The sequence below is a fragment of the Leopardus geoffroyi genome, chromosome A3 (assembly GCF_018350155.1).
Source record: "Leopardus geoffroyi isolate Oge1 chromosome A3, O.geoffroyi_Oge1_pat1.0, whole genome shotgun sequence".
In the NCBI taxonomy this organism is placed as follows: domain Eukaryota; kingdom Metazoa; phylum Chordata; class Mammalia; order Carnivora; family Felidae; genus Leopardus; species Leopardus geoffroyi.
The window spans coordinates 89,405,822-89,431,096 of record NC_059336.1 but is presented as its reverse complement, the minus strand read 5'-3'; the positions used below and the strand labels follow the sequence as shown (position 1 = coordinate 89,431,096).

At 47.9% G+C, this 25,275-nt stretch overlaps 1 protein-coding gene and 1 long non-coding RNA gene across 3 annotated transcripts; one reads left to right on the top strand and one right to left on the bottom strand.

Moving 5' to 3' along the window:
• Window positions 1–18,398: 18,398 nt before the first annotated feature.
• SPR (sepiapterin reductase) lies at window positions 18,399–21,634 on the bottom strand. Its single transcript, XM_045446465.1, has 4 exons — window positions 21,582–21,634; window positions 20,914–21,395; window positions 20,027–20,317; window positions 18,399–19,190 (listed from the first exon to the last, which is right to left on the bottom strand). Exons 2-4 carry the CDS (start codon window positions 21,233–21,235, stop codon window positions 19,000–19,002), a joined length of 804 nt encoding a protein of 267 aa, XP_045302421.1. The 5' UTR covers window positions 21,236–21,395; window positions 21,582–21,634; the 3' UTR covers window positions 18,399–18,999.
• Window positions 21,386–24,218, top strand: LOC123580953. 2 transcript variants are annotated; one of them, XR_006703547.1, is made up of 4 exons: window positions 21,386–21,708; window positions 21,781–21,848; window positions 22,446–22,519; window positions 24,204–24,218. It is a non-coding gene; the product is annotated as an uncharacterized LOC123580953 (long non-coding RNA). The 2 variants fall into 2 exon arrangements; XR_006703546.1 differs by lacking the exons at window positions 22,446–22,519; window positions 24,204–24,218 and having other exon boundaries at window positions 21,781–22,268.
• The last annotated feature ends 1,057 nt before the right edge of the window (window positions 24,219–25,275 follow it).

Below are 25,275 nucleotides of genomic sequence, written 5' to 3'. Positions count from 1 at the left end.
CTCGGGTCATGACCTCACAGTTCGTGGGTTTGAGGCCCATGTTGGGCTCTGCACTGACAGTAAGGAGTCTGCTTGGGAGTCTCTCTCTCCCTCTCTGTCTGCCTGTCCCCCACTCATGTTCTCTCTCTCTCTCTCAAATAAATAAACATTTAAAAAGTACATGAAGTCAACTATATAGGGTGCTAACTTTGTGAGAATTTCCTTTATTTTCTTTGCTGCTGTGTTCCCAACACCAGCACATTTGCCTGGCAATAGGTGCTCATCAAAGATTTGTTGACTGACATATGAATTCGAAAAACATAATTTAAGATTATATTTATTCTTAAACAGTACAATGATGTAAAATTTCATCACAACAGAGCACAAAAAAGAACCAGTTCATGCCCTGTGAGGTTTTGCCATGAAAGGGGAGTTAGATCTAGGCCTCACCTTGGAAGATTTCTCCTGCAGAGCCTCTGATTAATGGGAAAGGAAACCCAGACACTTTGAAGTTGAAAGCTGTCCAGTAATTGGCTAACGTCTTGAGTGGGGAGAACTATAAATGAAAACCTTCCACTGTCTCTCTATATGGTAAGATGTGTGAACTGGAGCAAATATCTCTTTCCTCTGGATCAATGGATGCCTTGTTCTTGCAAAGATGAACCAAAGACTTAATTCTTAAATGGAGCAATTAAGGAGCCCATGGCTCAGTGTCTCGGTGTTTTGCATAACAATATAAATATCTTCTCTATAATGAGATGTTATCTTTGCAGATTACTATTAATTCAAGGAAATGTTTCTTTTCAACATATGGGTCTAGGCTGCTCTGTCCCTGAAAATTCAGGCTCTTTCTTGACAGTGTGGATGTGTTCTTATTCAAATAGTTCTCCATAGAAGTGGAAAACGAAGGGAGGGGGGGCCTCTATCCTCACTTCCCACTGGTCAAAGGGTCTTGACCAGAATTGCCAAAGCCACCCTGAGCTATTTATTCTGCTGAATGCCCACTTACTCCTGTCAGATGGTTATGTAGTAGTGGATTGTCCTAGTGGGGCTCCCGGCAAGGCCTGGACGTTCTGGAATGGACATGATGACTCACAGGCATCTTGCAAGGCAGCAAAAGGGGCTAGACTGGAGGCACCTAGAGAGCAGGTGAGAGTTGGGCTGGAGCTGGGAGACAGTCCCCCTTCCCCCAAACCAGGGAGGCTGGACTCTGAGAGGAGGAAGCTAGATCCTGCTATTACACGGATGGGGCTACCAACCAGCAAATAACTGAGTCATGCAATGAAAACTAAGCTCAATGACAGGACACTTTGGCAGGTCCCTCCCGACTTGACTTGGTGTTCTGCCAGTATGCTCACCTTCCCACTTCCCTAATTGTCCATTCACACAAGTTTGTTCATGTCTGGATCTGCACAGCTTTGCAATGTTGTACATACATTTCTTCCTTTTCTTTGGTTGTTCAACAATTTGGCCGGGTCATTGGTGGATTCTTTCTTTGTAAGTTCAATCATTCAATATGATGTCATATTTGTTTCTAATAATATGGTAGACTAGATGTCCAGAGACCCAGTACAGAATGCCTAAGAATCCTTTTATCATACTTTGATTTTGTATTATAAAAATTTCCAAGCATACTTAAAAGCACACAAAATAGTATGATGAACACCCATATGCCCTGTCACCCAGATTTTATAATTATTAACATTTTTCCATTTTGCTTTATCTCTTTCCTTCAGAAGTTGTTTTTTTGTTTTTGTTTTGTGGTTTGTTTTTTGTTTTTTATTTTATTTTATTTTTTTAAGAGAGAGTGTGAGGGAGTGGGGCAGAGGGGGGAAGAGAGAGAGAATCCCAAGCAGGCTCCAAGCTCAGTGTAGAGCCCGATGCAGGACTTAGTCCTACAACCCTGGGATCATAACCTGAGCTGAAATCAAGAGTCAGACACTCAACTGACTGAGCCACCCAGACACCCTGTCCTTCTAAAGTATTTTAAAGTAAACTACAGCCATCCTAATATTTTACCTCTAAATATCTCACTATGACTCTCTATGGAGAATTCCTTTTTAAAAAAGGACTTTTTATTATGTGAAATTTCAAACATGCTTTGTAGAGAATAGTATAATGAATCTCCACATGTTTATCACTCAACTTCAATTATCAATCTTTTGCCAGTCTGAAAAACATCTGTTTGAATGATGGCAGAGCTGGCACAAAAATAAGGAAAAATCCTCAAATGCCCAGAAATTATAGAAAGCTTGAATTGAGCCAAGGAAGTGGATTCTGAAGCTGGAGTCTGTGTTGGAACAAACCCCGATTCAGTGGTGGCACAGGGCTTGGGTTTTAAAGGGCCACAAGTGAGAGGGACAGGGCACAAAGTTTGAGACAGGAAGTCAGATCAGAGACCCCTGAAAAGTGACATCTTTACTGAGTGAATGAGAAAAAACTCCACCCCCACAAAGGGAGGTGGTGGACACACGTGCCTGGCTTAGCTTTGGCTCTGTGTGGAAAGGAAAAAAAAGAAAACATATTTTCTTGAGAGTTCCTAACCATAGCCTCACTTTACTTGGATTTAGGGCCAGAAATTTTAGGAGGCCCTAAAAGATTCCAAGCTGAGAATTTAGTATCCACTGGCAGAGGCAAATAAGTATATTTATCCTCCTTTTTTAGAGGAATGTACTTGAAAGCCAAACTTCAAATACTCCCCCAGACGAAGTTCCAAGGAAGATGAACTCACAATCAAAAATCACAAAATACACGGGGATATAAACTACCGTGAGAATTAGAAGAAACTACAAACTGCAGAATCAGACCTGCAGAGACAGCATATATTAGGATTATCAGGCGTAGACTATGAAATACTTATGTTTAGTGTATTTTAAAACTAAAAAAACAGTATTAAAAAGAAACTAAAAACTACCTAGCATGGGTGTGGAAAATGGTACAACTTTGGAAAATTATTTGGCACTTTTAAATAAAGTTAAAATATACCCATTCAACCATTCTACTCCTGGGTATACACCTAAGAGAAATGAGTGTGTATGTTCACACAAAGACTGTATTCGTAATCACCAAACCTTGAAAGCCACCCAGGTGCCCCTAAAAAAGAATGGAATTTTGCAATATGTTACAAAATGGATGGACCTTGAGGACACTGTGCTAAACAAACCAATCCCCAAAAGACAAATGCTGTGTGATTCCACTTATATGATGTCCTTAGAATAGTCAAAATCCTAAAGACAGAAAAGAGAATGGTGGTTGCCAGGGGCTGTGGGGAAGGAGGGAATGGGGACTTACTGGTTAGTGGATATAGAGTTTTAGCTTTGCAAAAAGAAAAGAATCCTAGAGACGGATGGATAATGGTGATGGTTGCTTGACAATACAAATGTACTTAATCCCACTGAAATGTACATTTAAAACCCATTAAAAGGCATCTGGGTGGCTCAGTCAGTTAAGCCTCTAACTCTTGATTTTGGCTTTAGGTCATGATTTCACAGTTGGTGAGATCAAGCCCAGTGACTGGCTCTGCACTGATAGTGCACGGCCTGCTTGGGATTCTCTTTCTCCCTCTGTCTCTCTCTCTGTCCCTCCAACCCACCCCATCTTTCTCTCTCTCAGAAAAAAGTAAAGGGGCACCTGGGTGGCTCAGTCGGTTAAGCATGCGACTTCGGCTCAGGTCATGATCTCACGGCTTGTGGATTCGAGCCCTGCATTGGGCTCTGTGCTGACAGCTCAGAGCCTGGTGGCTGCTTCGGATTCTGTGTCTCCCTCTCTCTCTGCCCCTCCCCGCCCATGCTCTCGAGCGCGCCCGCGCATGCACACGCTCGCATTCTCTCTCTCTCTCTCTCTCTCTCTCTCTTAAAAATAAATAATCATTAAAAGGAGCTTATATTAAAACCTAAAAAAAAAAAAGTACGTAAATACTTAAAAAATCATTAAGATGGTAAATTTTCTGTTACATGTATTTTACCACAATAAAAAATAAGTTGAAAAGCAAGGACATATACACATAAATAAATAAACAAAACACTGACGAAAGCAAGTAGTGTGTGTCTCTTAAAATCTATTTGGCAAAATAAAAACAGCAACACCTCCTCTCCCAAATATAAATGTTGACTGTTTATAAAAACACTAAATAAAACACCAAATAAAACACTAAGCTTCCTGTATAATTTGTAGGACTAAATATTGAACAATAGTAGCACATAGATAGGGCAGACTGGTGACCAAGTTAAAGCACATTTGGATTACATAATTTTCTGAAGGAAGGCAAAGATAGTGATTCACTTTAGAGTTTGGAAATTAAGTAGGCCTGGTAAGATGTCTAGGGTCACCACCAAAGGAATAGAAACAGAGTATCACTTCAGAATTAGTAAAAGAGGAAAAAATAGAATTTTTAAAAATCTAGGATGAAGGGTGATTGAGTAACTATAAAACAGTTTCTTAATAAAAACTGTGGTCAGTGGACAGGTCTTCAACCCGTGGTATGTAGGCTCTAACGGCAGTGCATCACTAGGCAGAAAGAGCCCTGCTTTGGGACATTAATCTGGTTAGAAAGTAGCTGAGAAAACATGGAAAGTGTCATAACAAGAAGTGTTAGAGAATCTGTCATTGGCATTCTCCTCCTGGAGATGGAACACAATCACTGAGCAATTCTAAATAAATACTTAAGCCACAGGAATTTAAAAACTGATGTCAAAACAAAAGTTTGAGTTTCTGTTTTTCACAAAATTTTCTGAGAGTGTCCATCAATTATGATGCGAATAGTATTGTGAGGAGTAATCAAGTATTTTCACCATCAAGAGTTAATCAGGGTTGATAGGTTGATACAGAGAGTAACACATTTCAAAGCCGAGATTTGGTACGAGGTTTGAAATTTATGAAGGAAAGCAATAGGCCTTGTTGATCCAAAACTATCCTCAAAGTACGAAAACTTCAAGGGAATTAAAATATTCTTTTAAAACCTTTACAATCGGATTGTTGATGGATGGAACAGAGCATGATAAAAGATATTCTGTTGCCCATTCCGCTTGTTCCACTAACAAAAAATTCAGGAATGAAAGATCAATTAAAATGTGAAAAAAAAATTACTGGAAAATTTCAGAAAACCAGAAAAAGTGGGAAATGCATTTGTATTGGTGTAGTTTTGTCATAAATATCTACTTTTCAGTGTCATTGTCTTTTGTAAACTATTGCCTGATTACCTGAATCCTGATGAGGAAAGTAGAATTATCCAAAGTTGAAAACGTTTTATTTCTGGAAAAACTGTGTCTACCAAGGGAATCTCATTTGTGAGTGAGGGTAAATATTTTGAGTTGGAAATCAAAGAGAAATATAAAGAGAACTTACACCTAACTTAAATTGGTTTCTACAAATAATGCAAACTTTCTGTGAACGTTGGCCAAGTTCCTCAACTTTCAGTGCCAGTTTCCTTTTCTGAAAAATGGGAATAAATCACAGAACCTGCCGTCTAGTCAGTTGAGAGGACTCAATGAGTATATGAACGTAAAGCGCTTTGAATTGTGCCTGGAACATAGTAATCATTTAGAATTATTAATAAAATAATAAAGATGGACATTGTTCTCATAAACTACTCATGAGATACAATAAGGCAACTTATGGTGTGAGGATGCCAACTTCTTAGTCTGTACGAGGTTCCTGCAGAAAATGTCCCAAACCGTCTTCGTCAAGCAGACATTCATGGGCACCATGGGTATGGTTAAGATCACTGGGAGGCTCCTACACTGAATTATTATGAAAGCTGTTTTGAATAAAATTGCATTGCTATGTCTACACAGGAGCTTGACATAAGTGAAAGATGTAATGTTGTTGCTACAACGTTTACAGAGGATGAGCCAAGAGCTTTATACACACATTGTCATGCACGTCTTGGGGATTTAATGGTGTTGGGATTGTTGGGATATGAAAGAGTTCTGCAGTGATCTCAGTCTGTCAATTCTTTGTATGACACTATTCATGCATCTCTGGAAAGCTGGCAAATTTTCAAAACATTTGTAAACGGAGTGAAGTCATAACCTACAGGAAGCTCCAAGGTTGTTGGAAACACGTTGGCTTGTTTGTTGTGATCGAGAGACTTCTGCAGATTGTTCAAACGTGAGGAGTTGTTTCAAGCTATTCTTGAAATGTGCCGGTGGCTGGTCCAGTGAGGTCTTGGCTGACTTTGGTTTCCAAATTTGAATTCACCTTTTGCTTACAGATTTTAATAAATTTTAATTTTTTTAGTGTTTATTTTTGAGAGAGAGAGAGACAGACAGAGAGTGGCCGGGTGGGGGAGGGGGACAGAGAGAGAGGGAGACGCAGAATCTGGAGCAGGCTCAGGCTCTGAGCCGTCAGCACAGAGCCCAACACGGGGCTCGAACTCAAACCTGCGATATTGTGACCTGAGCTGAAGTCAGACGCTTAACCTACTAAGCCACCCAGTCGCCCCAAGTTTACAAATTTTGGCTAATTTTAAACAATGGGCCAAGCATTTTTTTTCCCCTAAAGAGCTTCTAATTGAAGCTACAGTGTTTTTCTCTTTGCCATCAAAGTTAGAAGCAAAATTTCATGGCTTATCATCTGAGAGAAGCGATAAATATTTCAAAGCCATTTGGGACAGAACAGAGAAATGATGCCAAAAAGTAAACCCCAAAGGTTTCAAAGTAGAAAAAAAATTGTTTGGAGGGGGAACAAAAGTTCACGGTAACTCAGGTAGTATATTTCCCCTACTTCGTCAGATAAGCAATTTATAATGTTTATCTCCAATAAATTGCAGCCATATTACTAAATTTGTGATTTCAAAAGCCAATAATAGCAGAATGAAACAAGTTTCAGAAACACTGTTTTGCGGAACAGTACATTCAATGAAGAAACAGCTAAACATGTAGAGGAACTTTCGGTGCACTTGCCTGCTGGGCCTGCGTGGCCATCCTACTGACCATCCCTGAGAGCAGTCATTATGTTCCTTGTTTCACGTTTCCCAACAGGGCATGGTCACCGAGTTCCTTGCGAAATGGGTTAATTAGGATAAAAGGACAGTTAGGAAATCCGGCCAGATGAAGGATGTAATGAGTGTGGAAGGTAGTGCAAGAGAAGACTGTCAGCCTCTTACCGGACCGTTGGAAGGTGGCCAGAGTGTAGGTGGTATCAGCTGCTGGGGAGAGGCCTGGAGGAAGACCATGAGAAAGCCCTGAGAAGTCTCGGGAGCTTGATGTTGAGGACAGGGCCTGATAATGTAGACAGACACTCATCCCCAGGAGGGCAGCTCATGTGAGCCCCAAATCCACAGCCAGAGTGCCTCAAAGACATCTGTCATCTGGCCTCATTCAGTCCTCTCTAATATACCCAGTTAGTTTGTGTCCCCGTCCCACACACCATGCCCATTCTCCCCCTGGTGTTCTTGCTTACGAGACTTCCGCCACTTAGCATGACTTCTTCCTCCCCACCAATGCCAACCCTGCACAACCTTCAAGGCTTGTTCCGGTCTCACTTCTTCCAGGCAGTCCTCCCCATCTTCCTTCCCCTAAAGATGGCCCTTTGGAGTCTTTGGACCACCACTTGCATTCATGCATTGCATTCTCGCATTCATGCACCACTTGCAGAACGCTTGCATTCATGTAACTTGGGAAAGGCATAGAGCAGGAGCCTAGGACTCTCTGGGACTACGGCACGAAAAGAACAAGGCAGCCGCTGCCCTGGGTTCCCGCACCAGAAATTCAGGCCCCCCTCACTTCCTTTTTGCCTCATTCCATGGCCCCAAAGAGAAAGGAGAGTCAGAAGGGGTTCCCTTCACCCACTCCTTGTCTGGTTTCCCAGTACTCCTCTGACGCTCAGGGAGCCTCTGGTTTCAGCTGTCCTCTCTCCCGCCTCCGCAAAGGCACAGAGACGCTTCTCCCACACAGCAGCGCACCCACTCACCCCCACCTCATCGAGGGAGACCCTCGTCTCTGCCCCACACTGCAGCAGCATCCTGGCCCACCAGCCCAGCACCTGGGAGCCAACTCTCCTTTAATGAGCACATTAGTGCTCAGGTGTAGTGAGCCCAGAATTCTCAGTAAGCTGGGGCAAGCCCCTCGTTATCCTAACGAGCCGCCTGGCAGCGCTTCTGGAGATCCTCTTCTTTCTCCAGAGATCAGACTTTGTCCCCTCCGTCGCACCAGTGGATTTGCTTTGCCCTTCCCACCCTGATGTCACCTGCAGCTCAGGCCTCAGTCTTGCTGCTCCCATTCCCTGTTTCCTGGGACCCTGGCTCCAGGCCCTGACCTGATGTCCTCAGTGCCGACACTGCGATTGGCAGTTCAGACGTGAATAACAAAAAAGGCCGGAGCCTCATGCTAAGCCAGGCTTTCTCTTGCTGCGCTGGAAGCCCCATCTCACTTCCTTCAGTGCAATTTGCTTTACTTCCAGAAGGCTTCCCTGACTACTCTAAATCTAAATCACCTGGCTCTGCCAATTCTCTCCAGAGAAGTCTGAAGCTCACAAATGATTCTATAACATGTGTTCACCTTTTGAATCTCTAGAAGACCTTTATAAATATACAGAATGGCGTGATTATACGGCGTACTTTTCCAATATTCAACAGATATTTACCGAGCACTTAATAGGCGTCAAGCATCGTACTTGGTGCTGAGGACAAAGCAGTGAGCGAGACAAACATGGTTGCCCCTGCCATGGAGCTTAGCATGGGGCATGTTGGGTGGAGCAGGACAAGCAAGCAGACATCGATGGTATAGTGTGAACGGTATTGTGTGGGTGGCAGGAGGTGTTTTGGGAGCCCATGGCAGGAGCACAGTATCAAAGATGCCAACCTTCTCTTGTTCTACGCAAACCCCCATCTTAGGAAACTCTGGCCCAAACAGACATATTTTGTACTGTGTGAACCTTCTGCCCAGTGCCCCACCACTCTACGGTTTATCAGATCAAGGATGGAAATGCAATGCACGGGGGCCAGTCCACGTCCTGGCCGGTGACCTAGAAAGGGGCTCACCCTCAGAAATGTAAATAAGAGAGGCAGAGGGAAGTTGCAATTAAATGTGGGCCTAGGCCCTGGGCACAGGGTGCGTGCACGCTGAAGTCACAAGGGTGCAAAGAAGAAGTGTGCCGGGAGACAGAGAGAGGAAGGGAGCTGACCAGCAGAGACATGTGGTGGGCCCTTGAGGGGAAGGCTGGGGGCTCCCTTTCCCACTCACCAGGTACCTCGACAGTGACCCACACAACCCCCAAACAAAGGAGACCCAATGAGGCCCTGGAGCCAGGCTTGAGCAAGGAATGGGACAGGCCGAGAGAGGCTGCCAGGGATGTGAGGATAAGGAAGATTTAGCTACCCAGAAAAGGAGAAGGAGGGTGTTTCCTGCAGGTAAGGACATTTGTCATGGTGTGAGATCTCCAGGGGACATAGGCCATATAACTGCACTCACTACAGCATGAGTAAGACAGTAGAAATTTAATAGGAATTTTAAATTTAATTTTATTTTTAACTTTTTTTCATTTTATTTATTTTAGAGAGAGAGAGAAAGTGCACAAGCAGGGGAGAGGGGCAGAGGGAGAGACAATCCCAAGCAGGCTCCGCTCTCAGCGAGGAGCCCCATGCAGAGCTTGATTCCATGACTCTGGGATCATGACCTGAGCCGAACGAAATCAAGAGTGGGACACTCAACCGACTGACTACCCAGGTACCCCCAAATTTAATAGAAATTTAAAAGAGTAGAACTACATTTGCTTGGAGCATACTAAATACATCTATCCTTCCTTCCTTGCTTCCTTCCTTCCTTCCTTCCTTCTCTGTCTTTCTTATTACTTTCTTATTACCAAGGTAATGTGCATTCACTATGGAACAATTTCAAAATACAGAAAAGGAAAAAGAGCAAAAAAAAAAACCCTTCTCAAAATCATACTACTCAGATATCATTGTTTACAAATCATACTGTTATTAATAATAGCTAATATTTGTTGAGCTCTTTCTAGTCACAACACACTGTTCTAAGACTTTCCGTGCATTATTTTATTTAATCCTCTCGACCCTGTGAGATGGGTACTCTTTTTTACTTGACCTAGCAGATGAGGAAACTGAGACACAGTTTAAGCAGGTGGCAGAATTGCAACTCGAATCCAGGCAGGTGATAACTCAAGCAATAACCAGTGTCAAAATTTATGTGTATAATATTTATGGTCTTTTTAAGAAGATCATAAAGTAACATGGACTCCTTTTTTCTTCTTTCTACAAATAGATTTTGGGAAAATTTCAAGTAACACATAGTCATAGTTTATACACTTAAAATTGTTCAAGTAATACATTTGTGCTAGAGAAAGTAAAAAGTACAAATGATTTTAAAGAGAAACACAAAAATCATTTGTAATCCTACCACCCAAAAGACCAGTGTTTACATTTAGGAGTCTATCCTCCATTCCTGGAGTGAATTTAGGATTAGGAACATAGCTACAGCTCTTAAATCGGGCAACATCATCCAGGGAGTGTTTTAATGAGCTGGGAAACCATACGAGCATTCGGCAGTTGGGTGCACACTGGAGGATGTGAGTTACGTTTGAAACCTTGAAGAACGCTTCTGTCTGATGCGAGCAAGTATGTTCCAGATGGTTGTGTTTAACGTTGCACAGAGTCTTTATAAACACCCTGGTTGCAGCGGAATGAGAATGGGGCCAGGGGTCAACAGAGCTGGCCTGTCCTCCTGAGTTGCATGGGTTGGGGGTCATTTCCTGTCTAGCCTCAGTTTCCTCATCTGTACAATGAGCTGCTACAATTCTAGGAAAGAGTGATTGCCAGCCGAGCCTCTCTTCTGGGTCATGTGCTGCATTTTAGACGATTCCTGACATAGTTCCCACCCAGCTCTGGCACGAAAGACGGGAGGACTGGTATTATGAAAGGGGCTGGGGTCAGGGAACACCAAAGGCTTAGGGACGCCCGACAAGGGTGTGAGCTCTATTTTCCTGGAGGGCTGGGCCAGCCAAGCCGATTAGGGGCCCGGAGCAGCTGTGGGCCGAGGGAGGCCGGGAGGCCGCTGGGAGTGAGGGGATTCAAACAGCTCTTTCCCACCCTCTCCCCCAGCAGCCTGCTCTGTGTAAAACTCCCAGACTCCAATCAAACCCCTTCTCTTTTCTCCTTTCATTCACCTGCCCATCTTCTCTCCTCTTCTCTCCTTTTCTATCCAAACTCATAATTAATCGCTCAAGGCAAAAGTAATGAATGTTAATTGGCCATCTGTAGGAAGACTAATTAAAATCTACCACGCTGGGGTTTCAAACATACCTATAGCAACGGAGTGAATCGGGAATGAGGCGAGGAGGGACTGAGGTAACAGCTGAAAGACTGCAAAACACCACTGGGCTTAGGTGTGAGGGAGCGAAGCCAGCGCAGGGGAGGGGCGCGAAGCCAGCGAGGGAGGGAGAGGGAGAGAGACTTGCAGATTCACCCCTACCACTTGGGGACCTGGCCTCTTGTGGCTCTTCTGTTTTGTATTTAACAAGCACATTTACACATTTTCTTCTCACTGGACGTGGCTTAAGGGGTGGCTGGAGTTTGTCAACACACAGTTATTGTCCCTCAGCCACAGGCCCGAACACACCCTTTTATCCATGACCGCCTGCACCATGTCAGAATCACCCCCAGATACGTGCACGCATCCCTGTGCCAGTGAAATCTCGCTCTCGAGAGGTAAGGTAACGCCCTGTCGCGTGTGTACCCGTGCGCACCCACGGATAAACTGAGAGCAACCCAGGGACACAATGTGTGGTTACCCACAACCACACATAATCACATGTATGCGCATCATTGTGCGCATACATGCTTTCGACATACAAACCCACCGTTTATTCAGCTATAAATGGGGACGTGCGCTCACGGTAGTTTACAGGTACACTCACATTCATCCCATTCATCACATTCGTCATAGGTATGTGCATTCAGTCACACACACAAACCCACATTGGCGTGTACACACTGTTATCTGGCAATTTTTACATCAAAACACTTACATTAAAGGTACACACACAATTATGCAAACCCCCTCCATGCATAAGCAAAGCCAAATGCTCCAGCACCTGTATGACTAATATTAACACCAAGGTGGCAAACAGTCACACACACACATGGCTGGGGCCCAGAGCAGGCCCATGTGTGGTTCATATACATCCATATATGTGCACACAGACTCTGGCCCCAGGAGAGAACACACTCCCCATAATGGCCTCTTGCCTTCCTGAAAAAACAGGGTTGGAGCCACACATACAAGGGTTTAGACCTCATCTCTTCTCTCAGAAACCCCTGCTTGAGCGACATGAACACCCACAGCTTACCTAGAACTTCTGTCCAAACTTTGGGCAGAAATGATGGTGGATCTGAGGAAAGAGGGGAATATGGGCCCGGGGGTCAGGGTGGGCTTAGATGGGGCAGGTCAACCATATGTCTGCTAGTCTGTGGGATGAGTGGCAGGGCTGTGTACTCTCTATATATTCAAAGTGTCAGTTCTGTGTGGCTGAGAAGGCCCCCCTGACTGGGCATGGCACTGTGGTAGGCCCAGGGGCTACGCCCTCCAGCCATGGGCCCTGTTTTCTCAGACTCAGAGTAAAAAGGCTGCCCTCCCTTCTGGATCGTTTCTGGGGCCTCTTCCTCAGTGCCGTAAAATGCCTTTGTGATAAGCTTGGATTAAAGCAGGGCAGAGTGCAAATACAAAAAAGAACTTCCTAGCTCATAAGGAGTGGGGGACAAAAACCTGGAAAGTGTCCCCAGGGAGAAAGAGCACATGGTTCTACCCAAGGATTGTCACAAGAAACGGTTAAGTATCCCTGCGTCCCTGGGCTTTGTGCCAACACTCTCTGCTCCTGGAGGCTCCTGGTCAGAGGTTCTCAGGCCGGAGTCAGTGCTCAAGGTGCATCCTTGGGTCTGGCCGGGAAAGCAGCTGGGAAAAGAGCAGGCCAGAGGAGGGCAATGTCCTCGGTGTCCCCAGAGGAACCTATGTGCTGGGTATATCCCTGGAAGTCAGGAATCAGCCAACAGAAGGAATTCCTGGTTAAAACAAGCAGGCTGAAAAGAATCCCTGAAGTCCCAGGAGTGACTGGTGCACATGAAGCCAGGCGCTCATCTCTGCCCCTCTAGGATCCAGAGGCCTCTGCTACTTGACATGCCCACTTGACAAATGAGGAGACCCAGCTTCTTCGATGGCCCAGGACCTCATGGCTGGGAGTGGCCAAGGCCGGCCACAGAAGCCAAGTCCAGTGGGCTATCTCCTAAAGCTGGGCATCCCTGGACCTCTGCCTGTGCAGGATGGGAAGGAAGCACAGCCTGCTTCCTAGGGTATGGACCTTCTGGAGAGCCTCTTGGGGATCTCCCTCTGCCAGGCTAAGGGCTTAGAATTCTGTGGGAGAAACAGGCATGCACATGCTCTCTCTCTCTCTCTCTCTCTCTCTCTCTCTCTCACACACACACACACACACATGCACACACACCCCTGTGACAGCTTCTACATTTGGAGCTGACAGATGTGCAAGGTAACAGCTCGGCACTGCCTGTGCAGCTGAGGCCCCAGCGTTGAATGTGGGATTATTTCCAGTAAGGCTCAGGGTGGCTCCGTGAGCACACGCCCGAGTGTGTGTGAGTGCGTGTATGCGTGTGTGTGAGTGTGTGACTTCTCTCAAACTCTCTCCCTCCATCTGAATCTGCCTTTACTATATTTTCAAATCTTTCTGTCTGTGTTCCTCCCTGTGTTGTTCCCTCTTGCTCTCGCTGTCCTGCTCACCCTACCTCAGCCTCGCTGTGCCTTGTGTCTGTTTTTGTGTCTTGGCCTGGATGCTCCAGTGAGGAGAGGAGACTTGCCTCCTCTCAACGTCTTCACTTTGCTTCCTGTCCTACCCAGGCTGGCCACAAGGATGGACTCTTAAAGGCCATTTTGTCCCAGATGATGTCCCTGCATTGTGCACAGGGCTCCTGCCCAGGGGAACGGGGTGGGCAGATCTGGGGCTATCCTGGGCCCAAGAAAACGGCCTCTCAACCTTGGTCTTCAGGCACGGCGTTCTTTTCCTCATGAGCCAGCTCATCCTGACACTCATCATTTATATGCAAATTAATATTTTAACCACTAATAGTGCAGACCCCTTTTGCCTCCCAAAATACTGCAAAAATTTCTCCCTTTCTGTATTCCCACCCCCCATCACAGACTGAACCTAGCCATGCTCTGTGCTAACCCTAAATCTGGACTCACAGTGACCCTGACCCTGGCCATATCCTTAATTCTGACTTCAGACTAGCCCCCACCCTAATCCTGACTCTGTCCCCTAAACTTCCCTTTTCTGAGCAGCTGCCTTCTTTGATCTCTGCCAAATGCCACCTGGGTTTGCAAGGTTTACAGCTCGCTTTTTAAATTAATGAATCAATTATTTTTCACAGCTCACTCTTCAATGTTTTAGTGCATGTGGGGACGCACCTAGATCCAGTGAATTGGAATCTGGGGTGAAGGAAGAGTAATGGGAAAGTGATTTTTTTAATATATCTTTTTAAGTTTATTTATCTTGAGAGAGAGCGTGCACATGCCAACGGGAGGGGGCAGAAAGACAGGGAGAGAGAGAATCCCAAGCAGGGTCTGTGCTGTCAGACTCAAACTCATGAACTGTGAGATCATGACCTGAGAGCTAAAATCAAGAGTCAGATGCTTAACTGACTGAGCCACCCAGGCACCCAGAAAGTGATTTTTTTTTTTTTAACTGCCCGGGTGATTCTGACACAGGCCAGTCCCACCCACTTCCATAATACACACTTTGGGCTTTCCTTTAGGGGTTCCAGGGAGGAATTCGAGGTGGGTTTGAACCCCCATGTAGGGATACCTGGGCTGACGGGAGTTTGTCTGCAGAGACCTAACTCCCAGGCACCATCATCACACCTGAGCTACTTCAAATGCTTCACTATACACCTGGCAGCGAGCCACTCCAGCATTCACTGGCTCGCTTGCTCGCTCTCTTTACTCATTCGTTCATTCATTCATTTCTCTCTCAACAGGGCTTCAGTGGGTTAGGTCTGAGTAAGGTCTGTGGAATATATACAGCCTTTTGAGCCTTGGGCCTTGGATCCCAGGGGTCAAGCTGGGGTTTAGAAGGGCAGGGTGGGGACAGGAAAAGCCTCTGAAGAAATGGGACCAAGACCTGAACCAGAGTATGGGCCAGATAGACTCCTGCAGTTCCAAGAGGAGGCACCAGGTCTGGGAATGGGAGCCAGGGTCCTCTCTTCCCTTGCCCCTGGGTGGGGGATGGGGGACATGGGCTAGTGGGCTAAGAGACCACTAGGCAGCTTCCAGGTTAATTAGCTGAGGAATTGCGCTGAGCCTCTGGGGTCACCTGGGGGGTGGGCCTGAGAAGTGAATCCCCTCAAAGAAAAAAAGGAACTTCTTTCTCCCGCCCTTTCTCCCCCCTCCTTTCCCCCAACCTCTGCCTGAAAATAAAAGTCCAGGACTCTCCCAGTTCACAGTAAGGGCCATTAGGGCTGAGGGAGAGTACATGATGGATGAAATGGGAGACGAAAGGCAAAGCAAGGGAGTCTTGCTGGGAAGTAACAATAATTCCAGGGTGAGAGTGAGGAGGTGGGCTATACGTTAGAAGTCTGAGGGAACATCCAGTCCTCAACCCTGCCTCTCAGCCTGTAGGCAGAAAAGCTCAGGGCTAGGGTAGAGGAGCAAGGATGGCTCCTGGGCCACCCTTGAACCCTCCCCCAGGCGGCCCCAGAGGCTCAGAGTGCACCCTCAGCTACCTTCCTGCACACTGCCTAGTGGCCGCTCCTTTAAACACCAGAGGAGAGACGCTGTGGGAGCTGGAGAGGTGTCACCCCATGACGTGTCCACTCCAGGGGCTGGAAGTGCTCTTCACCCACCTCTCTGTCACCACACGGGACCTCAATGGTGACGGAGCAAGCTGGGCACCCCGGGACACAGGGCTGTGTACATGAGTGAGAATTACTGCAAACACATGTTGGCATAGGAGGCCACGTTCGTGGGGAGATACTGTGGGTGAAGGAGGCCATACGCAGTATCCCAGGGTCATCTCCCTGAAGTGAGATGTGGGCAGATGTTAGGATGGAGCATGTCCCCAGGGAGTGGTTCTGAGTGGGGAGGGAGGGAGCAGCCAGGTCCTTCCAGGCTTGGCTGACAATGGACTCAGGCACCAGTTTGCACTGTATTCAGGGGATGAAGAACATGAATTGGGGGCTGGGGAGGATGCTCCTGAACAGCCTAGTCCCAGCTGGTCACATTCATGGACAGAGGTGCTGGATGTCCTTGGGGTGGGCCTGGAATATTCCCCTCCCCTGCCCCTCACAGGCCAGCTGCTGGCCTCCAGCTCAGGGTATTAAACACAAAACCAAAATCTGCCCAGCTCGTTCACACCAGAGACAAAGAGAAATCTTGTTTGGTTTTTGGCTAATCTGAGGCCCTGCTCAACCCTGCAGCTGGACTCTGGGCATGTGCAGACATGTATTGTGTGTGTGCTTGCATGTGCTCGTGCGTGTGGTGGCCAACGCCAGGCCATGCACTCTGGGAACACAGATGGCTGCCCCCCCTTCGGGGCTGGCAAGACAGTCTCCCTCCCCCAGCAGTGGGAGAACTGGGGAGGCTGAGTCCGGGTCAAGGAGCAAGGTCTGGGAAATCCCTGTAGTCGGAGCCCGTGAGGACTCAAGGAGGACTTAGGCCTGCCAGGGAGAGTGACCCCAGCTCCCTGGGGAGCCCTGAGAGTTCTCCATCCTAGAGTGCAGGGAGAAAGAGAGATGGGGGTTGTTTCCAAGGCTCTTAAATCCCTGGGCTCAAAGAGGACAAGTATCAGGCATGGGAGAGCCTCGCCACCTCGTGGGGACATGTGGTACTCCTCACTAAGTCCTGGCCAACCAGCCTGGTGGGAAGAGAGGGAAACAATCCTGATGGGGCAACTACACTAGGGTTGTGCTGGCGCTGACGGGTCTCACAGCCCCACAGGGGCAAGGGGCCAGGTGAGGAGATCGCCCAACCCTCACCAGACAGAAGGGGCAGCCCAGGCTGGCCTGGCCCCACCCGCAGGAAGGAATCTTAGAGCTCATCTGTTCTAAGGAAAGAGAAGCTCAGAGGGAGGAGGGCCCTGTGCAGGACCCCACATCTCTGTTACAGTGGGAAGTGAGACCAAGGGTTCCTGACTTCAAGTGTCATGCATTTTCCCATAGGTCTGGTGAGTCCAGAACAAGTGGTCCAGACTGAAGTCCAGCCCCACTGAGGTCCAAAACAGTGAGTTCTTGCTGTAGGTCAGCAAGGGGGATGGCATGTGGGCTGCAAGTGGGGCTCCAGATTGATCCGGACCTTGAGATTAAAAGGCAATACATACTATCCAAATCTATGGGTACCTACTGTGATGCTAGCACTGTGATGACCATTTACAAACATTAGGTCATTCAGTGCTCACAATGACCCTTTGAGGGAGGTACCATTTTTCAGATTAGGAAACCAAAACACAAGAGAAAACAATTTGTCCTGGATTACCAGCTGGTAAATGGCAAAACAGGGATATGAATGCAGTGCTTTTGACTCCAGTGAAGGCAAATGTTCTGCTGGGCAGAGAAAGAGCATGAGTCACTAGATCCCTCCTAGGGAAACTAGCAGGGCATTGCCAGCTCCAGCCCAGAGCCTGGGCTCCAGAGATGAGCTACTCAGGGTTCTCCTGGAGGAACTGCCTCAGTGCGCCCTCTGCTGTGCATGAAAAGGAACAAAGAGAGCTCCCTCCTACACCATCAAGTCGCAGGGCTGAGTCCTGGAGTTGGCTGGCAGGGACCATGGGCTCTCCTCCTAAATATGCGCCAGGGCGAGGGGCTGGTTGACTGGCTGTAGACTGCCACCACTGTGGAGCTCCCAGCTGCACATCCTATATCCACCGACTGGCAGAAGGATGGGTTTGGTCACACACCTAATTTCTTAGGGCTTCCCTCTCTTCAAATATTGCCTACCTCCTCCAAAGGCATGTTGGTCCCAAGCCCACCCCACTGAAGATTGGGACCATGGGCCAGATGGACTCTACCAGGAGGGGCCATGACAGCACCCTGAGGAGATGGGATCCATTCAGAAAACTGTCATGTAGGCAAAGGGTAGAATTGGGAATCCAAGAGGGCCAGGGAAGCTGGGAGTCAGGCCCTGAACCCTAAATACTCTTTGAATAGGTCCAAGATGAGGAAAGGGTAGTAAAGACTGGGTCGATATAGGTAAAAGCATGATAGAGGAACAGGCATCTGGGCATGTCTGTCTCTGAACCGAGCTTGCCACTGGGTAGTGCTCAGTGACAAGAGGCAGATACTCCCAAGACAATGCCCCTGGATATAAGGGCAACTCCCCAAGTTTGGGTTAATTGCTTTAGGGAACACCCCTGAGCCCAGCAAACCAGGAGTCAGTCATGGGCCCTGTGTCAGAGAAGGCAGGCATTAATAAAGGACAATCCACATTTTATCTGTATCTGCCTTTTACACGTACATAAACTCTCAGAAACCTCTTCCCTCCATCTGGGGGACAGATGGCAGGTTCTGGGGGGAGGAGGCATGAGAATGAAGACATGAAGTTCAACACAAGGTCCTGCTACCATGAGCACAGAGCATCCTTGTGTGTCAAACTTGCACTGTCCTCCCTCCCCTGCAGGCTGGGAATCTAACATGGACCCTCCTACTTGACATTAGCTCAGCCATGGACTGGCCATGAGACCCAACTCTTTCTCTTCAAGGCTTCGGCTTCTTGTGCTGCTTTTCCCACCCCTAAAAATCTATTCCTGGGGAGAGAGAACACCAGTAACCCTAACTTCTCTCCCCCAAGCTTCCCCTAACTCAGGGCAGTCAACACACTCCTAAGAACTAGGACTCTGGCCACCGAAGGCCCTCATGCTGGCTGGCTCTGGGGGCAGGACAGTAGACATGAGTGCTTATCTGGGTAAGGCAGGATTGGCAGTACCACTGTGGCAGGATGTGGGGGAGGCATAGGGCTCCTGGGTGTGCCTGAAAGAGGGGGAAGAAAGCCCCAGGGAGCCAAGGGCATTGGCTTATTTATCGTAGAAGTCAATGTGGGCTCCAGACTTGAATGTGTCCTTTTGCAGCAAGCTTAGCAGTTTCTGGGCTGACACCGTACAATCCACAAGCTCCCCTTTTGTCTTCAGCTCCTGCAGCCTTTTTCGCAAGTCTGGGTCCATCGAGGTCTCCCGGGCCGACTGCTGCATGTCTGTGTCCAGCGGACCTAGGGCATGAAGTGCAGGAGCTGAGGTGACATGGCTGAGGCAGGGGCCCCTGCTGTTGTGTATGGAGAGTGGTGGAGTCAGGTCTGGCCACAGGCAATACCTCATCCTGGCTGACAAGGGTGGTTAGTGTCACCAAAGGGGGTCACCAAAAAGGTCAGGGTCATTCTGTCACTATTGAGTTCCAGACTCACAAATTCCAATGCCCAGCGAACATGGTATCTCCAGACCACTATGTCTACCAGCAAGCTTATCACCTCCTGTCCAACCAGCACCTCCTCCTGCCTTTTTCATTTCTATTAATGAAGTACTCTTCTCTCAAGCTCAAAACCTCCATCCCTGTCTCCTCCCTCCCCACTCTGTTCCCACAGCCAACAAGTCAGCAAACAGGACCGTTCTGCCCCTATATATGCTGATAATCAGGCCCTTTATACTCCCCTGGTTCTCTCCCTGTTCCAACTCCTCTGTAGCCCTCTGCTAAATGCCCTGTGAGACAGGTAGCATCTTCCCTGTTTCACGTAAGGAAATGTGGTACAGGCCTGAAATTCAAACCCTAATTGTTCTCAAACTCTAGTCTCTCAGACTTTCTGCCTGCCCCCCGCCCCACTGCCCAGTCCAGGCAACTCCCAACTCCCAACTCTACTCCCTGTTCTGGCTAGCTCTCACCTCTCACTTGCTGGGAGTCTGTATTTCCCTTAAGGAGTGATGGTTAATGATTCAGGGACAATTACTCTGTGGATTCTTTCTTGGAGGGGATGGACTAGGCCCTTTGCCCACCCCTGAGGGGAACCACCCAGCCAGTTCTGGGTGACAGGGATGGTGGTAATGCCCCACCTACCTGGGGCATAGCTCAGCACCCTCACACTAGGCTCCTCTGTGGCTAGGACCCGGAACATCATGTCTCTGGCTGCCTTCCCAGCACAGTATAGTCCCCAGCCCTTGAAGGGCTGCAGAGCACAGACGGACGAGATGTTAACCACAGTCCTGATGAGGCCAGGACTGTCTGGAAAGGCCTTCAAGATGCTGGAAGTCAGGCAGAGCATGGAGGTCAAGTTCAGAGCCCAGTAGTTGTTCACTTCAGCTGGGTCAGCCAGGTCCACAAGGCCTTTGGACACGTCCCCGAGAGTGCCTGAAAACCAGACCATAGGAATCACTCTGTGCAGATGGGTCTTTCTCTTCCCCCAGCCTTCTCCAAGTTCCTCCAGACACCCCCCTCCCATCCAAACCTAGAGGAATCTCCCTAGTGCTTCTGAAGACTTCTCCCTCTTTCCGGCTCTGCAGACACACCTGGGTTGTTCACTCATCCCAAGCTGGAAACTGAAAGGGTGCATGCCCCGCTCTGGGCCTGGGGGTAGAACTCAGGCGGCCATTTGGAAAAACTGGTAATTTACTTCTGCTGGAAGACCTCATGCCCTGACTCAGGCCTCCGCCAGAGGGCGCGGAACAAGGAAAAGATCAGGAATGTTCTACAGGCATTTTGGAAAATTTGCCCTGAAACGGGAAGGGGTGGGGAGGGTAAGCCTGAACCGCACCGATGGTACCGAGTCTTCCTCCATACCTTGCTGAAACAACCAGGATTTTTAGACATCTTATCTGATTCCTAACAGTCACCTTTAAAGTTCCCTGCGGTTCGGGAAAGTGAGAAGGAGCGAGAAGAGGCAGGGGCATTAAGCACTATTGCTAGGGCTCCCCTGGGGAGTCCGCCCCTGCCGGCGGGCGTCTTACCCGCATTGTTGATGAGCAGCACCCGTTGCAACCCCTCGGGCCTGGGAAGCTCGCGCACGGCGCCGAGCAGCTGCTGCAAACTGTCTTTGACGCCCAGGTCGGCGGACACCCGCACCACGCGCAGGCCCGGCCGCTCGGCAGCCAGCTCGGCCTCCAGCTGCCGCAAGGCCTCGTCGTTGCGGGCGCTCAGGACCATCAGAGAGCCGGGCGACAACAGCCGGGCCAGGAGCGGGGCCAAGGCGCGGCCGAAGCCACGGGAGGCCCCGGTCACCACGCACACGGCGCGTCCCAGGCCGCCCTCCTGGCTTCCGACCCCCTCCATGCCTCCAAACTGCGCCAGCTCTCGCCAGACCCGAGACTGGCGGGGGGCGGGGCGGGACGGGGCGGGGCGGCCGCGGTAGGAGTAGGCGGAGGTCCGGCCGCAGAGGGGCGGGTATCGAAGGCTTCGGCTGCGATTGCTGGGCAACACTTTCCTTGGCCGCCTGCGCGGTCCCAGGGTGTGGGAAGAGGTCAAAACGAAAGGGCCGGGAAGCACGGCCCCCGCGGGGAATCCTAGTCCAGTTCTGGGCGTGGCATCATTCTCCCACCACCACCTAGTTCCCACCCCCTCGCTGCCTCGCGTTCACTTCCCCTCAGGGACGCATCCGCCTTCCAAGTTCACATCGCACCTTTTTGCGCAAGGGACTTCCTCCAGGCCAGGCCATCCTGCTCTGTGCTGGGTGTCCCTGTGAGCGGCCAGCAGAAGCCGAGTGAAGCTCATGCCAGTTTGGACTCTGGGAACTCACCGCTCTCGGGGTAACGGGACCTACCTCTGGGGGCACCACAGTGCTTCTCGGAGTATGGTAAAAACCTCTTCTCCCTTCCTAGACTCAACAACTCTGTGCACCAGCCAGTTTCCCGTCCTCTGAGATGTCTGACTCCTCCTGGTCTTACAGGTCTGTGTTACACCGATTTCTGCACCCACTCACGTTACACTTTTCCTAATAGTCAATTGCACCTACTCCCAGCTTCGGAGAGAGGACAGCACTTACCTCCATTTTGACTTCAAACTTTCTAACTGATTAAATTTTTTCTAGCTTATCTTTTAACTCAGGCAAAAGACCTAAAACCTATCCCCCTCAGGCAATAGGGACTGCCCAGCTGCCAGCCACACCCCATGTGATTGACCTCAAAGACAATGGTTGGTTTGAAGGTCACAGCCTATCTGCATGCACCCACAGACCTTTGTCCCACGTTTTCCTTATATAAGTCTTGAAATATTTTTGGTACTTTGGAGACAGTCCTCGAGGGCTTAGTCTGCTGTCTTCCCAAGTGTTGGCCTCACTGAAATAAATTTATTTCTGGTTTGACCACCACCCGTTTCTCTGCCTTTGGATTTTGTCAGCAGCAAATGGCCAAACCTGGTTTGGGACCCCTGCAGCCAGGTGTCTTGCACCCCTGCACCTCAGCTACACTTCAAGTTCACACAATCACCTAAATGTGTACTTCGAGACCCATACTTCAGAATACCCGCTTTCTGATTTTTTTTCAAGGAGAGAGGGAAGATGAGAAGGTTGGGAGACAGGTACAAATCTCCTTAACAAGACTTGAGAGTTTGGCAAGAGTGGTAAGCAACCTCTGATAATTCAGCCCAAGCCTTCACAGGGCTGTTATCTCTCTGATGATAGACAGCAAGGCTCGTGGAAAAACAAATTTTGCTTCCTTGTGTTGTGTGGGCTATATCATGCCAACACTAAAACAATTTGGGGGGAAGGTTTCTACTGGTCACCATGGGTGCCTTTACTACAACCTTTTTGTAAAACATGCAGTTCAGGGGCGCCTGGGTGACTCAGTCCATTAAGTGTCTGACTCTTGATTTCAGCTCCTGATCTCATGGCTCCTGAGATCCAGCCCTTAGTTAGGCTCTGTGCTGGCAGCTCGGGGATTCTCTCTCTCTCTCTCCCTCACTCTCTGTCCCAACCCCCTCCCTCAAAATGAGTAAATAAACCTGAAAAATTTTTTTTTTAAAATGTGCAGTTCAGGGGCTCCTGGATGGCTCAATCGGTTGAGTGTCTGACTTCAGCTCAAGTCATGATCTCATGGTTTGTGGGTTCAAGCTCCAGGTCAGGCTCTATGCTGACAGCTCAGAGCATGGAGCCTGCTTTGGATTCTGTGTCTCCCTCTCTCTCTGCCCTTCCCCACACTCGTGCTGTCTCTCAAAAATAAATAAAACATTTAAAAAAGTGCAGTTCAGACTGTATGTCACTATGGAACATACTCTAACAACAAATGAAACTTCAAAGAAACCTTAAACATCATTTAGTATATTTCTTGTTAAAATGCACAGTATTATTTTGAAACTGATGTAAATTAGGACCAAAAAAAGTAACTATGCTAATGTTGTTAGGAGCCAAGATTTCCAGTGTTAAAGAGACCAGGTATAAATTGAAGGAAGTTAAGGGAAAATCTGTAAACTTCAATTTGAATTAGAATCCAGAAAATTGTAGAATCTATTGCAATTACTTTTACTCTTATACAATAACACTAAAACCATGTTTTTCTCTTCTGGGTATGTTGGTTCTCCAGTACCTATGATTAACCTTTTTTTTTTTTTTTTTTTTTTTAACATTTATTTATTTTTGAGACAGAGAAAGACAGAGCATGAACGGGGGAGGGGCAGAGAGAGAGGGAGACACAGAATCGGAAGCAGGCTCCAGGCTCTGGGCCATCAGCCCAGAGCCCGACGCAGGGCTCGAACTCACGGACCGCAAGATCGTGACCTGAGCCGAAGTCGGACGCTCAACCGACTGAGCCACCCAGGCGCCCCTCTATGATTAACCTTTTTAAGAGGTCTTCCTGCAATAATGGCAGAGATTAGAGTATGCTCTGTGAAAAGTAATAAAAGGAAATCTCCTTTAGAATGCAGTTGGGAAGCCCTCAAGGTGAGCTCTCATGCCCTATGACTTGTCAATTACAGACCCAGGGGAAGAGGAGGACCTTGCACATGGCCACGCCTATCCCAGCAAGAGGGAAGGCCTTTTTCCTCCCCTGGCAACAGCCCAGCCAATGAGAGACTGCAACAATGCAGCCAATGAAAAGCCACTATACTTTGAACTCCCAGTTTTCACCAATGGACTTTCTGTTTATAACAGCCGAGCTTCCCCTTTCCTCTATAAAGGAACATTCCTCTCGTTGAAGGGAATTACCTGTAGTTTCTTGGGAGAGTGTGTGCTGTGGCTTGCGATTCTCTGCTATCCCCCAATAAATCCATTTTTTTGCTGTTAAAATAGCTGGCAGTTTTGTTTTGTAAGGTTAACTTACTTGGTTTGAAAGTGCTCCTTTGGCCTTTGGTCGGACTTCTTTTGGGGACTGGATTGTTCCTATTGGAACTGTGACGGTCTTTACTCTGATTCCTTCTGGAACCAAGCTGCTACTGATGAAACTGTGCTGTTTAGGAGTTTTTCCCTTTGCACCAGAGAAAAACCTAGTAATGGGATTGCAGTCATCAAAATGCTCTGAGAGTGCTGCTCCCTTCTTTGCCCTTAGTGGGACTCTGACTGGTTTTGTGTTTAAAAACTATGGTCCTTCTGCATGCACATTTATAAACTAAGTGGATTGACTTAACCAAAAGTAATTTAGAGCACCGGTGCCTGGGTGGCTCAGTCGGTTAATCGCTGAGCCTGCTTGGGATTCTCTGTCCCTCTCTCTATGCCCCTCCCCTGCTCTCTCTCAAAGATAAATAAACTAAAAAAGAAAAAAAAAAACAAAACAAAAAAAAAAAACACCACCAATGGCCATTATGGGGAACTTTTGATCTCTCCGAACTTACTCAAAGTTTTAGAAAGCTATGGGTACTTAATAGAAAAAAACAAAAACAAAACAAAACTGGGATGCCTGTTTTAAATGGTACTGATAGAGTAGACAGTTAGTTAGACATGTATTGGAGGCAAGGATGGTGATAAATAGGGTACACATTAGGAGCCTGGGGGCACAACATCCTGACTTTGTGGCTCCCAAGACCCTTCAACATCCTGGCCTTGTGGCCACCAAGACACCAAGTAACAGATCAAGAGCCACAAGTGCAGAAAGAACATGCCCTCTCCTCTTCAGCCTCTGCCCCAGAGTAACCTATAGTGTCATTGTCATGTATTTACATTGTGATTTTAACCCTGCCCCTGTGGGAGGAGATGGACAGGACAGTTCCAGCAAGAACCTTGTAGGGCCCAAAACTCGTCCTCCTAATTGGCAGGAGGAGTCCCTTAGATGGTTGGAAATGACCTCAGTTAGAGACTGACCTAGCTATGACCCATAACCTATGCAAACATAAAAAGAAAAGACGCCCCTAATCCTGGTGCAGTTGCTACCTCTGGGTCTGCTCACTGT